Raw genomic sequence first — 20,644 nt, 5'->3', positions numbered from 1 at the left:
TGACCTGGTACTGACACCTCAAGTCAGGCCATGGTCCAACTAGGGCTGTCAATGGATCAGGTTTCTGTTAGAATTCCGACCGGACCTGAACACGAATGCACAGTTATGGCATAAAAAATGTGATCCGAACATTATTTGTGTTGACCTGGATCCAACTTGAGTAACATGTGGGTCAGGCTTGGGTTATAATTTTGCCTGGATATCCAACCTGTCCTGCCTGACCTGAATATTTTTTATGTATTTTTTACTGTAAATATACGTTTTAAATACATTTTAAATTATATGGGTCTGGGTTGGGATTCATTTTCTTGGCCTGACATGATCCGGGTCAGGTACCCGAAACTCACTGGTTGTTATTTGGATGGGTTTGGGTAAGCCCTGATCCGGCACAAACCCCACCCGTTAAGAGCCATATTCCGGATCCACTCGGATCCAACCCGTTGATAGGCCTACCGACTAAGCGTGTAGTGTACGTTCAAGTTCGACCTTTGACTTTGAACTGTAGATCTGTGAGCTTCGAGTGAAGCCTCCCGTCCGATCCGAACACGCGCGTTACACGAATTCCAGAGTCGTTACCCTCGTCTGAATCTTCACACCATCAAGCCACCATCGAAGAATTTCTCTCGTAATTCACCACCATCTTCCTTGGTACGATTTTTCCTACCGAAATCCTTTTCTTTTTCCTTTCTTTATGGTTTTTTTAGGTGGGGAACTCTTCTTGATGTTATTATAGAAAAATTTTCCTTGTTAGTTTGCTTTCTTTGTAGATTTGTTATATACCTATCCCCAATTATGCAAATACACGAGTTTCTTGTAACCCTGTTTGGTTTTTGAAATGACTGAGCTTCTTGATTCATCAGCTACCGACCTACTACATTGTAATATTTTCTGTTAGGGAAGTTTCGTTTTCTTTGTCGATCACCATTTTTGCGATCTTTTGCTATGATGGGCATTGCCCATTTCATATCTTGATAACCCAACAAAGGAAAATCACGAGATTTAATTAGTAAAGAACAAAACCGAAGTTGGAAAAGGCTAGATGGATACTTTCTGATTGAATTGGAAGCTGTGAGATGCGTTATCTTGTGCACCACATTGCGTTTCTCGCGACGTCGAGCTCCGAAATGCTTGTCTCAGATCCCAGATTGCCAAATCTAGTGTCAAAGATGGACCCAATTCTCAGAAGACAATCTGAGAATGTGTTTCTTCATGGTTATGTTGGTGTGAGAGATATAAACCTTCTCGTTTATGTTAGGTTTTAGTTTTTTGTTATTCTATTTGTGGGATTACTTTTCTTGTTTGGGTAACTAACTAAGCGAGTCTCAGTGTCTTTGTTAGCCTAATTTGTCCATAGCCAGTTTTCTTTAGTTCTTTTTCCTTTCCCTGGATGGTGTTTTGGCAACAAATCAGAAGCATCCTTTCTTCTATCAGAAACATGGTCTCTGGTCAGTCATCTTGATGGCTACACTTCAATCACCTTCATTTTCATATATGGAATTTCACGCTGTCATTTTCCTGTGCAATTTCGAAGGTTATTTTTGTTCTTTTCGTGATTGTGCATCTCATCATCTGTAGCTATGTGAAAAGAGGGGATAGGCAAAGAGGCTCTTATGGAAGATTTCCAGCCATCAATTCCTTATGAACAGTGGATACCACTCCCCACATCTGGCTCCCGGCCGCCGGCTCGTTACAAGGTTTTAACACGATTGATTGATTGATGTTCTGTTCTGGTTTCAGCTTTAATTTTGGTGCAGTTGTCTCAGTAGGCATATCTATATTATGCAATTGGTCTTGATTTACAAGCAGTGCAATTTTTTTTCTCTTTTTTTTATTTCTTTTTGTTCATGTATTGCGTACTGATGTATTCCATTGCATTTCAAATATATGCAGCATGCAGCAGCAATAGTGCAGGAAAAACTATATGTGATTGGTGGTAGTCGAAATGGGAGATATCTGTCTGATATACATGTAGTGTAAAAGGATTAATGTTTTAATTCTTTGTATTCAAGCATCTCTCTGTTTGTATCTCATGATATTCCCATAACTTTGCCCAGGTTCTTGATTTCAAAACTTTGACATGGTCTGCATTGAAACCAACATTTGATCAAGGTGACCACCGGGATGGTGGTACTCCTAAACTATTCCCTGCTTCCGCAGGACATTGTGTGGTTAGTATTACAATTAATCTATTACCTTATATGTAGACAGTACTTTCTTCAGTGTTTCTTGGAGGGAGAATCCTAACATCCTTTGTACATTACCTTGTGCACTCTTATGCGTTTCCCCTGTTTTTTCCCTTGCAGGTGAAGTGGGGAAGTAAACTTCTAGTTGTAGGAGGATATATGAAAACTTCTGATGATACCGTGACAGGTTTGTTTCTTTAAAGTAGAAGTCCAGCTTGAATAGAAGTCCAATAATTCTTTGACCATGCATAATCCAATATATCCATCTTATCAGCCTCATTCACTTCATGTAGTTCCCTTGATCCAGTTTATGTCTCCTGCCAATAAGGCTCTGATTTCAACTATTCTCTAGTTAATTAATCAACTATTTTTGCTGTAAACTGTTGGTTCTAAGCAGTTCAATCAATTGATGTGGATACTCACTGCTGGAGCATTGTTAAGACATCTGGGAAAATCCCGGTAAGGTCATAGAATTGTCAGCGCTTTTAGTTTGGTTTAGTTGAATGATAGACAAATGACACTGTTTCCCTGGCATTATGGAATTTGCGCTTTATCTAGTTTCCATTCAATTCTAGTCCTGCAAACAGCCTTTGTTTCATTTAACCTCCTTGCTGTATTCTTAAGTTTTGTTTTCTCAAATTCTCTGTCTATGTTGCTTACTGAAAGCTATGAATCTGCTTCTCTTACTGAAGGAGAAAAGCAAAACCTCTTAATTGCACACACACCCATACACACACACACACACACACACACCCATTCATGCACCCCTACACATACACACATTCAAATGTGTGTGAAGACATACACATGCATGCCTGCATGTGCACACACATACACCCCCACAAGCATGCATGTGAATGCACACACACACACACACACACACACACCTTCTAGCATGTGTGGATTCACATATGCACACCCTGCAAGCATGCCTGGATTCACATATGCACACCCTGCAAGCATGCCTGCACATACGTACACCTTGAAAGCTTTGAATTGCTTATCGTGTGAGCTTGGTTCACTTCAGGTAAATCGAGGGGGCCAATCTGTCACACAGGTTGGTTCTAGATTGATCATGTTTGGTGGTGAAGGGGCTAAAGGGCAGCTTCTGAATGATCTCCACATTCTTGACTTGGACAGAATGCATTGGGATACAGTGGAAACAACGTGAGATGCTACCTTCTTTCTTCAAAATATGTTATTAATAAAATTTCATTTTTTCGCAGAATGTTATCAAGCCTGTTATTCTATTCGAAGTCCCATTGCTTATAGATACTCGTTTCTGCAGTCAGGAGCCTCCCTTGCCAAGATTTGATCATGAAGCGACAGTGCATGCAGAGCGGTACCTTCTGATTTTTGGTGGTTGTTCACATTCAACATGTTTTAATGATCTTCATGTACTGGATTTGCCCACAGTAAGTTCCATTACCTATAATAGTTAGTAGTGTAAATACAATTTGGGATTTCTGCTTTTTCACTTCAACATATGGTATTTGAATTTTTTTTCACGTTTGTGAAAGCTCAAACCTAACTATAGTCATTCATATGATGATTGCCATTTAATCATTTGGATAATGGTTGTTAATCCAGAATTTCCTGTTTAATTGGTGGAGTCTAATGGATTTGTGCATGTGATGAGAAGTAGAAAAAGTATGATAAAACTAGAAAGAGCATGACAGATTAAAATGGATGCAATTACCCTAATTGTTGCATATTTTGGCAGATGTTCACCAAAAGAATCTTGAGAGCAACATTGATCCCTCTTGTAAATCCTGGATGTACACATGCATATAGGTACACACATCAGAAACACTTGACTTAAGATGGAGGCGCCTACCCTTATTCCTCAGCTTCATTTTCTTTCTCAGAGTGTTCTTCTCATCCAATATCACAACCAACCAGTTTCAGTTTCAGTAGAGCTCGCAAACGTAAGCTAATCATAAAACACCTAGGATCTGTACTTCAAGGAGATCTATAATAAAATTTAATTAATATAGATGGGCAATCATTCTTATTGCACGTTTCAGGTTGTGGGTACTATGGTCTTTCTTCAACTGATCATGGTGAAATGAAACAATAAAGGGAGATACAGAAAGTACAAATGGGCATGGAGGTCAAGCACAAGCCACTAAGGGAAAATACAAATGCTCAAAGGTACACGATACAAATCACCAAGAAGGCCAACACATAAAAAATATAAATTTTATTAATAAAATGCTCACTAAGAAGCATACAAGATGATTTGTGAAGAGTCCATTTATATAGAAAATGGAAAGAAGATTGAGAGACCCAAAACTAGCCTTTAGAATTGCCTTATGGCTAGTCTAACTAGCCAGTAGGCACTCCTAAGTCCTAATGGCTAAGTCAACAGCTAGTAACAAAAAACAAAAAGTAATAAAAAAAAATACATATTAAATATTTTACATCAGAAAATAAATATATTTATATATATATATATTATACACAAAATACATATTTGCACATACATAGAATATGTGTGTGTGTGTGTATATATATATATATATATATATATATATATAAGAGTACATTTTTAACACTCCTCAAACTTACAGTAAGATCACCAGAAGTTTGCTAAGGAGAAACAAAAAGCCTGGTAGCCACAAAATTTTGGCAAAGAATTTTGCAAGTTGAAACTCTGAAGAAACATAAGGAAGATCTATAGTTCCTTTCAAGTATTCTTCTGAACATAGTCACAATCCATCTCTATGAGCTTTATGCTCATGGAAGGTATGGTTGCTCGTGTAAGAAGATGAAGCCCACAAACGAAGCTTCAAATGAGGCTCACAAAAGATCTCTCTCAATGAACACAATGCTTCATTCAACACACTCACAATAACCGAAATACTCAAAAGAGTGTACACAACAAGAGAGGGAAAAATTATATATCATTTAAGTGGGAAAACCCACACTCAATAGAGTTAATATTACAAGGAGAAATAACCCCATATTTATAGAGCATAAAGGAAAGAGCTGGAGGGAGTTGTTGGGCTCCCAACGGCTCTAGAGCCGTTGGGAGCCCAATGACTCCAATAGTACATGTTGCTTTTTGACTATGGTAAAAAAGTAACATGTCCTAAATTGTCCAAATTAAAAGCTTAGCCTAATTCTAACTAGTTCCTAACTAAACTAAAAAAGATAACTAAACTACAAATACATACATATGAATATTACATTTTTTAACACTCCCCCTCAAACTTACGGTTGGATAACTGAAAGTTTGTTCAAGAGAAAGTAAAATCTAGGAGCAACGAGAGGTTTGGTAAAGAAATGTGTTAGTTGATCTTTTGATGAAACATATGGTAGATCAATGGTGCCATGTAGGAACTCCTTTCGTACATAGTGACAATCCATTTCAATATGCTTGGTGCGTTCATGGAATGTCCGGTTGCTGGCAATATAAATAGAGCTTTTGTTATCGCAGTATAGTCTTGATGCTCCTGTACTTTCAACACCTATGTCATGAAGCAAACGCCTTAGCCAGACTACATCCATAGTAGTTGTAGCTATTGCCCTGTATTCAGCTTTAGTTGATGAGAGAGAAACTTTTTGTTGCTTCTTACACTTCCACGAAATCAGTGATTCACCTAAAAATATACAAAACCTACTAGTTGAGTGTCGATCATTAGGATCACCTCTCCAATCTGCATCAGTATAAGCAGTCAAATCGAACGAAGGAAGAAGCAGACAAAAAAAGTCCTCGAAAGATTGAAGTTTTGATATATCGTATAATGCGTAAAACGGCTCTCATATGAACAGTGATAGGAGTATGCTGAAATTGACTTGTTGTGTGGACGACATGTGCAATATCAGGTCTGGTAATAGAGAGATAAGACATTGCTCTAACAAGTCTGTAAGGTGATGGATTTTCAAGTAATTCTCCATCATCGATCTTTATTTTGATGTTTATAACTTCAGGAGTGTCAACCTGCTTTTCGTCTGTGATATCAAACTTGTCAACAATTTCCAAGGCAAATTTATATTGAGTTGGCAAATAGCCTCTGGAAGAATAAGCAACTTCTATACCAAGGAAAATTTTTAGAAAACCCAAATCACTCTTTTCGAAATGTGTTTTGAGAAATTTTTTAATGTTATCAACTCCCTGCTTGTCACTTCCAGTGATGATCATGTCGTCTACATAGAGAAGAAGAATGATGATACCTGCATTAGAATTCTTAACAAACAACGTTGTGTTAGTAAGACAAAATTGAAAACCAAAATCAATCATAACTTGGCTAAATCTATCATACCAAGCTTTTGGGGCTTGCTTAAGCCCATATAAAGCTTTGTTTTAATCAAAGAGCCTTTCCTTTAAGAATGTCAATACGAGATGGTGGTTCCATATATACTTATTCTACTAGATTTTCATTAAGGAACACATTTTTAACATCCATTTGGTATATATGTTATTTCTTTGAATATGCTAGAGCTATCAAGATCCTAACTGTGGTCATTCTAGCAACCAGAGCAAACATTTCTTCATAGTCTATTCCATATTCTTGGGAATAGTATTTGGCAACTAAACAAACCTTAAACCTTTCAAGAGTGCCATCACTCTTGGTTTTCACCTTGTACACCCACCTACATCCGATAGACTTTTTTCTTGATGGAAGATCCTGGATAGTCCAAGTATTTGCTTTTTCTAAGGCTCTTAATTCTACTATCATTGCTTCAACCGATTCAGATTGATCTTTTGTTGTATTATAGTTAGAGGGTTCTACATAGGAGTGTATCAAAACAATATAGGCTTGATACTTTAGTGAAAAAGACTCGTATGACAAATTTTCTGGGAGCTTTAGAGACTCTCGATGACTTCCTAGTGGATACTTATTCCTGTTCTTTAGTGTATTTTTTGAGAGCACAAGGTTTCTCTAAATTACCTCGCCTAGAGTACTGAATGCAATCAAAAGGGTTACTAAAAATTTCTAGATTTGTCATATCAAGTTATTCTTCGAGCTTTTTTCTATAGCATCTTCAACAATTTCTGGAATTAGATCTAATAGGAAAGAATATTCATCTATTTCTTTAGAATTTATATTTTCGAAAAAACTTTCTTTTTCTAGGAAGGATACATTCCTTGAAACGTATAATTTTCTTGTTTTGTGATCAAAGCATCTATAGCTTTTTTTATGACTTGCATACCCTAAAAAGGCACATGAAATAGCACGAGGAGAGAATTTATCATTTTTGTTTGAAAAAATAAAGCATTTGCACCCAAAAGCTCTTAACCTAGAGTAATCTGGGATTTATTTAAAAAGTTTTTCAACAGGAGATTGTGGTTTAAGGAAGATGATGGCATCCGATTGATAAGATAAATTGCAGTTAATGTGGCTTCGGCCCAAAAAACCTTTGGTACTTGATGTGTAATAAGTAGGGTTCTTGTTGTTTCTATGATATGTTTTCTTTCTGCTAACCCATTTTATTGAGGGGTATAAGGGCATGATTTTTTATGTATAATGCCATGCAAGTTTAAGTAATCCTTAATTTCTTTAGATAAAAATTATCCCCTTAATCATTGCGAAAAATTAAAATGTCATCTTTGAATTGATTTTTAACTAGCTGATGAAATATTTGAAAGTGTGAAAAGACTTCAAATTTGTGTTTAAGAAAATATATCCAAGCGTGTCTTGTGAAATCATCTACAAAAATTACATAATAAATAAAGCCACCATCAGAGCTAATAGGTGTCGGGCCCCATACATCTGAGTGTATTAATTCTAGTGGTCTAGAAGAGACAAAGGTTCTTTCTTAAAACGATAGTCTTTTCATTTTTCCCATAATACATTTTTCACATTTAAAAGTTTCAAAATTACAAAAAAAAATCATCTTTGGAAATAACTGGAGCTTGGATACACTAGGATGTCCAAGTGTCCTGTGCCATAAGTCTAAGTCAACCTTTTGAACATTACAACACAATGTATTCTTAGGTATGTTTAAAAAATTTATGTAGTATAAGCCTTCTCTATGGCCTTCCCCAATCAGCTTCCCTGACTGGTGATCCTGCACTCGACATTCATGAGAGGAGAAGAAAACATTACATCCATGGTCAGTTAATTGTGAAACAAATAAAAGATTTAAATTTAGTTTAGGAATATATTTAACTTATGGAATACAAAACCTTTTTGAGTTTTCGAAATTCCATTTCAAGAGATGTTTCATCAGTTGTAAACACATTTGACCCATTCGAGTTATGACATTTAGATAAGACATTAATATTTGGGGCCATATGAAAAGAAGCACATGAGTCCATAAGCCAAAGAGATTTACCTGGATTTGAGGTGCTAATGGAAGAGATTGTGACTCCAGTAGAGGACGATGTTCCCTTGAGTAGTGGTTGAAGTGTCTCCACTAGTTGTGCTAGAGACATACTTCCAATGGAAGATTCATTGGATTCTTGCAGAGGTCCGACAGAGGCAACCTTCTTTTTATATGGTTTCTTCAGTTTTGGACAGTAAGTTTTTGCATATCCTGTCTCACAACAGTAGTAACAAATCACTTTTCTCTTCTCAAAACCATTTTCGTCATTTGTTCTTCCATAGTTTGGAGGTTTGTAGGTGCAAGCATGATTTCCCGATCTAGATACGGCTAAAACCGAGTCATCATCACTTTTGACAACTCTACTTTTGAGCCGATTTTCCTCCATGCTCAATTCTTCTATAGTATCCTCTATTTGAGGGAACCTTTCCTCGATGAAGAAGAATAGATTTAGTAGCTTCAAAATCCGATCTTAGACCATTGACAAATTGAAAAAAGTGTTATGCATTCATTTGATTTTGGCAGAGTTCGATATCTTGTGGGCAATGCCACTTTGGTTCCAAAGAGCCAACTCTTCCCACAATTTGAACAAACTATTATAGTATTCTCTAATGCTTTTGTCCCCTTGAAGCATATTTCGAACTTGATGTTGCAAATTGCACACATGTGCAATGTCTTTAAGAGAGTACATTCTCTTAAGATAGTTTCACACATTATTTGCATGTTCAAACTTTGCAAGACTTGAACATTTTTTTATGTGCACGCTACTTATGAGCCAAGACATAATCTTGGCGTGTCCCATCCTCCATTCTTTTGATTTTTTCTCATAAGTGGTAATAACTTTAGTCTTTTCTACCTCCGTGAGAGGTATTTCTTTCTCACCTTCGATCTTTGAGGATTAGTTTAGATTCCAAGTCGGTTCCATCTATTAATCCTCACGACCCCTTTCCCCATATTAGGTGCTTCATGATTGAAGCCCATGTGACGTAGTTTGAATCATTAAGCTTGATGGGTTTAATGGTGACGTTTGTAAGGAGATATTGCGGAAATATAAAGAGTGCTTATAAACACTTACAACAATGAATAAAAGAGACAATATCACAAGTCGACTAAGGGACAATACAAACACAAGCCTTTAAGAAGGCAACAATATAAAAAGCCTCTTATTGAAAAGAGAGAGAGCTCTCAAGAATGCATACATACATGGGGTTCACCCCTATTTATACAAGAGGGAGTGGAAGGAAAAGGAGGGCCAAGGGCCTCAAAAGAAGAGCCCAAAATGGGGCTCCCATGGAGTCGTTGGGAGCCCCCAACTGTCACATTTGTGACCGTTGGGGGATCCAACGACTCTATGGTTGGAGCCCCTTTTGGTTCCTAAAAAAAACAAAAAAAAAATAAAAGAAAAAATAAAAAAGGAAATTACATTTTAACAAAAAATAAAAATAGTTGTTTTCTAAAACAACTATGTGAAATTACAAAAATACCCCTATCGGGTATATATATATATATATATATATATATATATATATATATATATATATATATATGGAGTACATTTTAACAACGTTATCATTGCCATCCATTTTACAAGGCTTAAAAAAGAAGAAGAAGAAAGAAGTAAATAACAAGAGTTGAGAAGAGAGATATACTCTACCACGAATGGTAGATGCAAGCACACCTCCAAGCTTTGCTTGAACACATTTTTATATATACTTGAGGAATAACGTCTTTTCTTCTTCAAAACTAGAGTGACACACTTCCCAATGCACCAAGATTAATAGCTTGATCACAACCGTAGCTCAGATACCATGTAAGAAGATGAAGCCCACAAATGAAGCTTCAAATGAGGCTCACAAAAGATCTCTCTCAATGAACACAATGGTTCATTCAACACTCACAATAACCGAAATACTCAAAAGAGTATACACAACAAGAGAGGGAAAAATTATATATCATTTAAGTGGGAAAACCCACACTCAAGAGAGTTAATATTACAAGGAGGAATAACCCCATATTTATAGAGCATAAAGGAAAGAGCTGGAGGGAGCTGTCCAAAGACTCCAATAGTACATGTTGCTTTTTGACTATGGTAAAAAAGTAACATGTCCTAAATTGTCCAAATTAAAAATCTAGCCTAATTCTAACTAGTTCCTAACTAAACTAAAAAAGATAACTAAACTACAAATACATTACATATGAATATTACATTTTTTAACCGCTCGTTATATATATTGCACTCTTATTATCACAACACATATTCGATGATTCCAAGATATCAACTCCTATGCCTTAAGGAAGAGCTCTCAACCAAAGAATCTCAAGAGTGGTAATTGCCATGACTTTGCATTAAGCCTATAAAAAAGACAAAGACACCTTATGCTACTTTTTGCATTGCCATGAAATAAGAGAATCACTTATAAACACACAAAACATGGTAGTTGAGTGACAATTATCAGGATTTTCACCTCAATCAGAGTTAGTATATGTGATCAAAATCAAAGAAGAAGAGGAGGATAAGAAAAGCCCTTTTTTAACAATATTCTTCGTGTATCCGATGACTTCAACACCGCACTCATATGAACTTTTGGTGGCGCATGCTGAAATTAACTAGCATTGTAAACAACATGAGTAATATCTGGTCAAATTATGGACAAATAAGTTAGAGAGCTAATAAGTTGTCTATATGAAATTGGATCTAATAAAGTCCCATTTTCAACTCTCATCTTTACATTGATAACTTCAGGTGTGTCCACTCTTTTATCATTTGTGATTCCTGATCGAACAACAATATTTGCGGTAAATTTCATTTGAGATAAGATATATTTCCTTAAGAGAATAAGCAACTTCAATACCTAAAAAAATTCTTAGAAAACCAACGTCAAACATATCAATTTTTTCTTTAAGAATAGTTTTGATCTGCTCTACTTATTTTATGTTACTGCTAGTGATAATTCGGTCATCAACATATAATTACAAAATAACAACATTTGAGCTTGTAGATTTCACAAAAAAGCAGTATCAATATAACAAGATTTAAAATCAAAATCTAACATTACTTTATTAAACCTATCATACCAAGCCTTTGGGGCTTGTTTAAGCTCATATAAGGCCTTATGAAGATGCAAAACTTCACCCTTCTCGATACCAAGTCTGTGAAGAGGATCCACATATACCTCTTCATTGAAGTCATCAGTTAGGAAAGCATTCTTGACATCTAATTTGTATATGAGCCAATTTCTTATAAAGACTACGACAATGAGAGTCCTAACACTAGTCATATGGGTTATTGGAGCAAATGGTTCTTCATAATCTATATTGTATCCTTTGAAATTGTTAAGAACTTAAGATTAATGTATCCTTTTTATACATTTTTTGTATATATAATATACTATATATATACGTACATACATATATATGTATATATATTTATATAATATTATTAAGTCAACTTAAGTTGACTTAATACTAGTCGTTGGAATCTAGTCCAACGACTAGTCAATCTAGCCGTTAGACCTAGCCCAACAGCTAGAGAGGACTCTCTTTCCTCTATCTCTTCCTCTCTTTTCTCTCTCTATATATGAGGTGTGTGTGCATATTGTGGTTGTGAGAGTGATGGGTAGTTTTTAGATTTTTGAGTGTTTGAGTGTATTTTGTAGCACGGTCTTTTTCTTTTTGTATTTTTAATGTTCATTATTAATGAAATCATTTATTCACAATTTTCGTATAATATTTGTTTTAATGTCTTGTTTGTATCCAAATGTCTTTTGGTTTGGCATTTGGATTTCAGTTTGGAGTATCTTGGTTTCCACACCATTTTATGACAGGAATATCCTTTGGTCACTAGCCTAGCTTTATACTTTTTTAATGACCCATCACTTTTAGTCTTAACTTTAAACACTCACCTACATCTTATAGTTTTCTTTCTCTTAGGTAAGGATCAGAGTTACCAGTCGAGGAAGCGGGAGCGGGAAACGATACGGGAAGCGGGAGCGGGAAGCGAGGCACTTTCAAAAATTTAGGAAGTGGGGAAGCGTGGGACCACTTAGAAGAAAATTCTGAACCATCTCGGAAGCGACCTAGGAAGCGAACCGGAAGCGAGGGGAAGCGAAAAAAATAAAAAAATGGGGAAGCGAGGGGGAAGCGTGGGGAAGCGCGCTTCCCATAAATGGGAAGCGTGTTTCCCATAAAAGGGAAACACGCTTCCCATAAAAGGGAAGCGCGCTTCCCAAAAAAGGGGGACGCTTCCCCTCACGCTTCGGAAGCGCGACGTTTTGCGCTTCCCCCTTTACTTAGGCGCTTCCGGTAACTCTGGTAAGGATTGAATTTCTCAAGTCTTAGCGTTGTGAAAAGCTTTTAACTCTAAATTCATAGCTTCTACCCATTCTTTTATATTCTTGGCTTAGCTATAGGATGAGGGTGCATGATATGAATGAATAGATATATGACACACTGTAATTGGTTGAGAATGATTCATAGGAGACAAATCTACTAGGGGGTCTTGAGATGCGCTTAGACCTCCTATAGCTAAGTTCTTCGACTTCTTGGGATTGACTATATTTATCAAGGGCACATGGAGGATTTTCACTTTTTCACCATTTTGTCGAGAGTAATGTTGAAGTTCATGAGTAGGTTGAATATCAACATTATTAGGTTCAACATTATCACTATTATTTAGATTTTCAACCTCATTGTCACAAGAATCAAAATCAACTATTGTCTCGTTGTTTTTAGGCAACAAGTCAAATAAGAAGGCATACTCTATATCTTCCTTAGACTCTTGCACCAAATCTTTTTTCATTTTCAAGGAATGTGACATTTCTAGAGACATAAAGTTTGTCATTTTTCAAATCATAGCACCTATACCCTTTTTTATTTTTGAAATAACCAATAAAAGCACTCTATGGCTTTGGGAGGTAGTTTATCATGCTTTTCAACAAAAACAAAACACTTGCATCGTTACACTCTCAATCTTTTCAAATCCTGGATAATTTTAAGAAGTTTTTCAATATGTGAGATGCTTTCTAAAGTTGAAGGGATTTTATTTATCAAATACATTGCGGTGAGAGCGACTTCGGCCCAAAAATTTTTAGGAACTTCTTTTGAAATAAGTAAAGTTCTAATAATTTCAATGATATGACAATGTTTTCTTTCAGCAATTCCATTTTGTTGAGACATTTTAGGACACGATTTTTGGTGTGAAATACCATGATTTTTCAAATAGTTTTGAAATTCATTAGATAAAAATTCTCCCTCTAAATTGGAGCAAAAAATTTTGATATTGCTTTTGAATTGATTTTTAACTAGATTGTGAAATTCCTTCAAAATTCCAGACTTTGGACTTGAGTTTAAGGAAATAAATCCAAATATATCTACTATAATCATCTATAAAAATAATATAATAAGAGAAACCTCCTTTTGACATGATTGGAGCTGGTCCCCATAGACTCAAGTGCACAAATTCAAAAGGTTCTTTAGTCACAAAAGTTCTAGATCCTAAAGGAAGCATTTTCATTTTTCCAAGTATACAATCATTACATAATCTTTTTCTTTACAATATTTTTCCAAAAATAGAAAAGATATAATTTTGACATACTTGGGTGTCCTAATCTTCTATTTCAAAGAACAAGATCAGTTTCTTGCGCATAGTTACAAAAAAAGTCTTTAGGTAAACAAAGAAAATTCATATAGTAGAGATCTCCTCTTCTATGACTTTGCCCAATCAACTTTTCTAACTGGAGACTGCACCAAACACACTTGAGATGAGGAGATCTCACATTCATAATATGATATTTGAGAAACAAAAGAAGATTTTAACTTAATTTTGGAATGACTCTATCCTTTGGAATAAAGAAATTTTTTAATCTTTTGAAGTCTTTTAGGTTTTCAATACTTTTAATTTTTTAAAAAGTTTCATTGATGATAGATACATATGAAAAGTATGGTGCAACAATCGGATATGAGAGACTCATTAGGCATCTTATAGAAGGAGGCTCCCAAATCTAAGATCCAAGAAAACATACCGGGAGGATAAGAGGTAGATATAGTGGCACCAAAGGTAGATGAGGAGGCCTTTAGATATTGTGAAAGTGCTTTCACCAATTGAGAGATTGATAGGTCTGTGAGGTCTCCTCCTTTCTTGCTTGCTTCCTCTCTTTTGGAAAAATCTTTACTCAGAAAGGCTTTCTTTTGAGCTTGGGATACTCTGGTTTTACGTGTCTCGGTTCATTGCAAAAATAGAAAATGTTCTTCCTCCTACTCCATTGTATTGTCTTTCAAAATGAGGTGGTTTATAGGCTTTCACATTGTGGACAGACTTAGATACAACAAGAACTTCATCACTTGATTTGCACATGCTAAGGCGTATTTCTTCTTGCCATACTTTGGCGAGTGTCATATTAAGAGGAGGCACAATGGTCCTATGAAGAAGAGAAAACTTATTCAAATTCGGATCTAAGTCTAAATAAAAAGGAGAAAAAGTTGCTATTTCTCTATTTGTTTCTGTCTCATCTCAATTGCTGAACCTTCCCATATGGGTTCAAGCAAAGCCAATTCATCCCACAAGGGGGACAAGGTACCATATTAGTCTCTTACACATTTATCTCTTTGCTTTGTAGTGCAAATTTTTTCTTCAAGAAAGTATTGCCGAGCTAGGTCCTTTTGAATGAACATGCCTTTAGGGAAGACCCATGCGTTACAAGCTTTCTTGTACTTGACAATGTTGGTGGCAATCTTGAGTTCCATGGAATTCATGAACCAAGATAAGATTTATGCATTTTTCACATCCTAATCCTCCATCTTGCGTTGATATTCTTTAATAGTTTTTTTTCTTCTTCATCGAGAGCTTTGACTTGATCCCATTTTTTTATCGTGAGCTTCAATTGAGGTTCCATGGTGGTACCACAAACATATCCCTAAAGTTTTTTTTTTCACTTTGCAATGATTTTCCATTGCAGAGGCTCACATTAAATAATTGGAATCATTGAGTTTGAAAGAGATCACGGTCATAGACACTTGAGACTTGGTCCATGAACAATAGGAAGAGCACCACCACTTCAAGAACGAACTTGGATGAACTGTGAACCATGATCAAGGGAGCAATTATCTCAACAAAGGCCAACCTCAAAGGTACAATAAGATCAAGAGCCTATACCTCTGATACCATGAAATGAAACAATGAAGCAAGATACAGAAGTACAAATGGGCACTAAGGCCAAGCACAAGCTCCTAAGGGAAATCACTAAGGGCAAAAACAAATGCTCAAAGGCACAAGATACAAATCATCAAGAAGGCCAACACATAAAAAATATAAATTTTATTAATAAAATGCTCACAAAGAAGCATACAAGATAATGGGCAAAGCCTATTTATATACAAAATGAAGAAGAGATTGAGAGACCCAAAACTAACTATTTGGAGTGCCTAACGGCTAGTCTCACTAGCTCCCAACGGCTAGCTCAACAACTAGTAGCAAAAATTAATAATAAAATAAAAAATACATATTAAGTATTTTACATCAGAAAATATATATATTTATGTATATGATGTGAAATGTATATACACATACATAGAATATATATATATATATATATATGTGTGTGTGTGTGTGTGTGTGTGCATATATATGTTAAATAAATAAATAATATATGTATATATATAAGAGAATACATTTTTAACACATGGAACATAAATTTGAATAGGGTGACTACCTTCCTGATCATTCTTTAGCTAAGTGCAATTTGGAAAGTCATTCTTATGGTCTGTATCATGATCTTAAATACTATTTTTGTGTCTTTTGGGTCATACTTTTCCTCCCCAGTGCTTTTTATATGTGCATAAGAGGACTTCATGTTACCTCTGTCTTCTTCCTTGGATACTGATTTGTTATTTTTTCCTATCATGTGATCTTTTATTTACAACAAATGCTTCTTAATTTGGATTTTTCATTGTTCGAAGTCCCAATTTATGTTACATAAACATGGACATGGATGCAAGACACAACATGGGGTATACGTGGTTCATAATGGGAGTTGTGTACTAGAAGACAAGGATACAAAGATAAACACATCCATATGTTTGTATTTATGTATGTACATATGTATACATGTTCCTACATCTAAAAGCACAAGGAAAGGATTAAGCTGACAAGGTGCCACTTTGATAGCAAATAGACAAAAACAGATTTAAAAGTTACAACAGCAGAATGACAGAGCAGGCTAGCTAAAATAACCTTAATACTGTTAAATATTGTTGTATTTACATACATACATACATACATACATACATACATACATATATACATACATACATGCATACATGCATACATGCATACATGCATACATGCATACATGCATACATGCATACATGCATACATACATACATATACACATACATACATACATATATATATATATGGGGAAAATATTTGCTACTAATGAAGGTAAGAAACTAATGAGCTAGAAATCATAGGTGCAAGTTGTATAGACTCAATCTAACCAGATAGATGTGTTCAACATGGTTTGTTTGCTAATGATCAAGCCGTGGATCGTGTTTTTCTGATGTAAAAATGTGATCTTTTGAGTTATGAAATTTTGGCACATTGTGGGGCCGTTGATTTTGGACCCCTTTAAAAACCTAATTACTTGTCATAATCACATGATTCAAAACAAATTCCCTACTAAACAAACCATGTAGATCACATCTGTAACATTTGAACAACAAAAGATTGGAAATTTTTGAAGAAAAAAGTGATTTATACTCATTAGTTCCTTACCTTCATTAGTAGCCAATATTTACCCATATATATGTATTATGTATATTATATTTAAAATGTATTTTTTTGTTTCTTATTTTTTATTTTATTTCTAACTAGCTGTTAGAGCCAGCTAGCCGTTAGGCATGTCTAACGGCTAGTTGGTTGTTTCTCTCCCTCTCATTATGTGTTTTAGTTGTTTAGTCCCTATTACCTGTCACAGTACCTACTGTCATTTAGGTTTTCTGGACTCTAGATGTATCTTTAAGTTTGTACTCATTTTGGATGATCTTATCTAGGAATAATAACCATAATTCAGAAATTTCTGCTTTAGTTGGTTAGCTATTTATCTGTCACAGCAAAATACCTACTATCATTTAGGTTTTCTAGACTCTAGATGCCTCTTTAAGTTTGTACTCATTTTGGATGACCTTATATAGCAATAATATCCATAACTCAGGTAAATCTTGCAACTAAAATTTCAATATAAATTTGTGCTTCAGATGGAATGGTCCCAGCCACATATTCGGGGTGAAGTTGTGAGTGCTAGGGCTAGTCATGCAGGTGCCACTATTGGCGAAAATTGGTACATTGTTGGTGGTGGGGACAACAAGTCTGGTACATAGAGGGTGTTATCATGGAAATTGGTTTTGATTTTACAATTTATCTGCTGCTTTCTGAGGCTTCTTTATGTATCAATGACTGCTATTTTTACCCCTAAATGATTCAATTGTTCAGGTGCTCAAGATACCCTTATGTTAAGATTGTCTAAGCTTGTTTGGTCAGTGGTGACTAATGTCAAGGATCAGGATCCAATAGCCAGTGAGGTTATTTTCTATGGCTTCTCATAAACTCAGACATGTATAAATGAACTTTTGATTGAGAGATATGCAGTAGTATTGGCTTCCTTTGAGTTAAATTACATATTGAGTAGCTGAAAACAATTGAATGTTAAAATGGGGATACAAAACCACAAAAAGACTTCTGTTTGTTCTTCAGAAAACATACATGTCAATATTTCAGATTCACAAGTACGGTTTGATGATGCTTTTGTTCAGTGGAATTGTTACTCTGTGGCTAGAAATTTGGTTTTCCTGTAAGGTAAACTTTTATGGCTTTTGAAATTAGAATCTGACATAGTAAATTAATAGTTTATGGGTATTATCTTATCTTTCTTCAGCTATGTACATGTCCTTGAGTTTTCCTCTAACTATTATCAAATGTTCTTTGTTAGTTTTATTTGTTAAAACATTCTTTAAAGGTTTATGGACTTTTTTTTCTCTCTATTTTTAGGTTAGGTATTCGCTCTGAATATGTTAGAAAATGATTGGCTATTAAGTCAGGTGAAAATTGGCAAGATCTTGTGATGCCAACTGTAAGGTGGTACTCTACTTTTCAAATAGAGACACCAACTTTTTTGTTAATTCCATGCTGGTCTTTAACATTGCACGCCTAGTAGAATCATGATTTGTTTCTTTGACTTCTACATTTTTTTAGTGTCCGATGTTTGTCCTTTTTGCAACAGGTATTACAACTTTCTTTGTTGCCTTGAAGTTAGAAGTTTCTTATTTTGTCATCATTACTTATCTCTACCTTATAGGAAACACTTCTTTTCACAGCAGTGTGTTCAACTTGCTGGTCCCATATGGATTCCCAGCTTCGTATGGGTCTGCTTAATTTGAGTATTTTTTAAGTTGTTACCCTCCATCTGATTTTGCTTAGTATGAAGCATTGGATAGGTATAAGCCACAGTTTTTTGTTTCTTTAAAATGGATATTTTCTTTGTTATGTTTCATAATATAATGCACCAATCTCTAAAAAAATTGGAAAGGATTGATTTGACATGTATTCTTATGCCTACTGCAGTATTTGTGTCTTGGCAAGAATCATGTCATCAATCCTTCTTGTGCCTAGAGTTTCTTTGTAGTTTACATTCATTTATTTGTTTTGGTGTTGAATGTTTCATCTTTTTGTAATTACCATTATTATGCATTGCCTACCTAACTACTTGACTAATTTGAAAATAATTTTTTTCTCGAAAACTTTGTGATTGATAGGGTCTCACCCTTGCCACATTGTCATCGCAAGGGGAGAAGTTTTTGGTTGCTTTTGGAGGCTATAATGGAAAATACAACAATGAGGTAAACCAAAAATAACATTTTTCTGCTTTTTTTAATGGTTGCTAATTAATACATGTAGATCATTCCTGTTATGTTTCTTTTCATACTTCAACACTCTCAGCAGAATGCTGTTGGATTGAAACACAACTGTTCTCTTCAAACATACAGAAAAGCTTCCTCTGAAAAATCTAAGATAGTTTGGGAAATGAACTATATGCATTTTATTTTCAAGATACTCCCAGGATACTCTAAGACGTCTTTCTGCCCCAGGTAACTGTTTTGAAGCCTATGCTGCAAAATGCTCCTCAGCCTAAGATTTTTCAGTCACCTGCAGCAGCAGCTGCTGCAGCTTCTGTAAAAGCTGTTTATGCATTAACTGAAAAAGGAGAAATGGTGGATTCCTCAAGTATTAAGGAGACATCAAAGGAAATCATACATGAAAGCACCAAACAAGATGCTGCAGCACAAAAGGATTCTCTTTCTGCAGAAATCAAATTGCTGCAATCAGTTATATTTGAAGCACTGACAAATAATTCCAAACAAAAAAGTGAGCTTGATGAGAAGAATCAGACTTATGCTGAACTCTCCAAGGTACCTACGTTCTTCAACAGCTTATGTGGATCTTGATCTTTTGGAATTTTCTAATTCCTGATTGCTGTTTCTCAGGAACTGCGATCAGTCCAAGGGCAGCTAACTGCTGAGAGATCAAGGTGCATTAAACTAGAGGTACTAAATGTCTTTCTTGCATACAAGGGGAGCTGTTCTTCAAACAAAATGGCCCGTAAAGTTTTGTTTATGATGTTTGGCAGGTCCAGATATCTGATATGCAGAAAAAACTAGAGTTATCACAGTCTTTACAACAGGAGCTACAGTTGCTTCAGAACCAGTTGTCCATGTCCAGACAAGATCCAATGCCCACAGATCCTTCCATTCAGAGGAAAAGATCAGGAGGGCTTTGGCAATGGATGGCAGGCACTCCTGGAAGCCCGGATGATAACAATGCAAAATACTGAAAGTTCATATCAGCTAAAATTACCTAATACTCATCGAACTTGTGCTGAGCAGGATAAACTGCTACCACCATTGATTTTTTCCCCCCATTTTTTGAATTTCTTGTAGCAAAATAGCCCCTCGTTGTGACCTACATGAAACCAATATTATTCAGCTTAATTGGCTTCCTATTTCATGAGTTTGTAACAGTAAATGTGAATTATTTTCCATGTGGTGTATCAATTTTTTTTACTGACTCAATAAAGTTGCTTCGTCTATGCTATTCTTTTTAATTTATGCAGGGAACTTTTCCTGTTTTGAGTGCATAT

The 20,644-nt window shown here is 35.4% G+C and overlaps 1 protein-coding gene across 4 annotated transcripts; it reads left to right on the top strand.

Annotated features, from left to right (window-relative positions):
- Positions 1-490: 490 nt before the first annotated feature.
- LOC149813802 (acyl-CoA-binding domain-containing protein 4-like) lies at positions 491-20,591 on the top strand. 4 transcript variants are annotated; one of them, XM_089991778.1, is made up of 14 exons: positions 491-648; positions 1,576-1,694; positions 1,891-1,968; positions 2,055-2,168; positions 2,304-2,370; positions 2,581-2,642; positions 3,211-3,350; positions 3,472-3,598; positions 17,709-17,823; positions 17,944-18,032; positions 19,263-19,346; positions 19,596-19,916; positions 19,992-20,051; positions 20,135-20,591. In XM_089991778.1, exons 2-14 carry the CDS (start codon positions 1,611-1,613, stop codon positions 20,336-20,338), a joined length of 1,545 nt encoding a protein of 514 aa, XP_089847904.1. In that variant the 5' UTR covers positions 491-648; positions 1,576-1,610; the 3' UTR covers positions 20,339-20,591. The 4 variants fall into 4 exon arrangements, with proteins under 4 accessions (XP_089847904.1, XP_089847907.1, XP_089847905.1 ...); XM_089991779.1 differs by having other exon boundaries at positions 629-704; XM_089991780.1 differs by lacking the exon at positions 491-648 and adding an exon at positions 1,208-1,223.
- Positions 20,592-20,644: the final 53 nt, after the last annotated feature.

Source organism: Nuphar pumila, chromosome 16 (genome assembly GCF_984573655.1).
Source record: "Nuphar pumila chromosome 16, dmNupPumi1.hap1.1, whole genome shotgun sequence".
NCBI lineage: Eukaryota > Viridiplantae > Streptophyta > Magnoliopsida > Nymphaeales > Nymphaeaceae > Nuphar > Nuphar pumila.
This window is presented reverse-complemented; position numbering and strand designations above follow the sequence as displayed.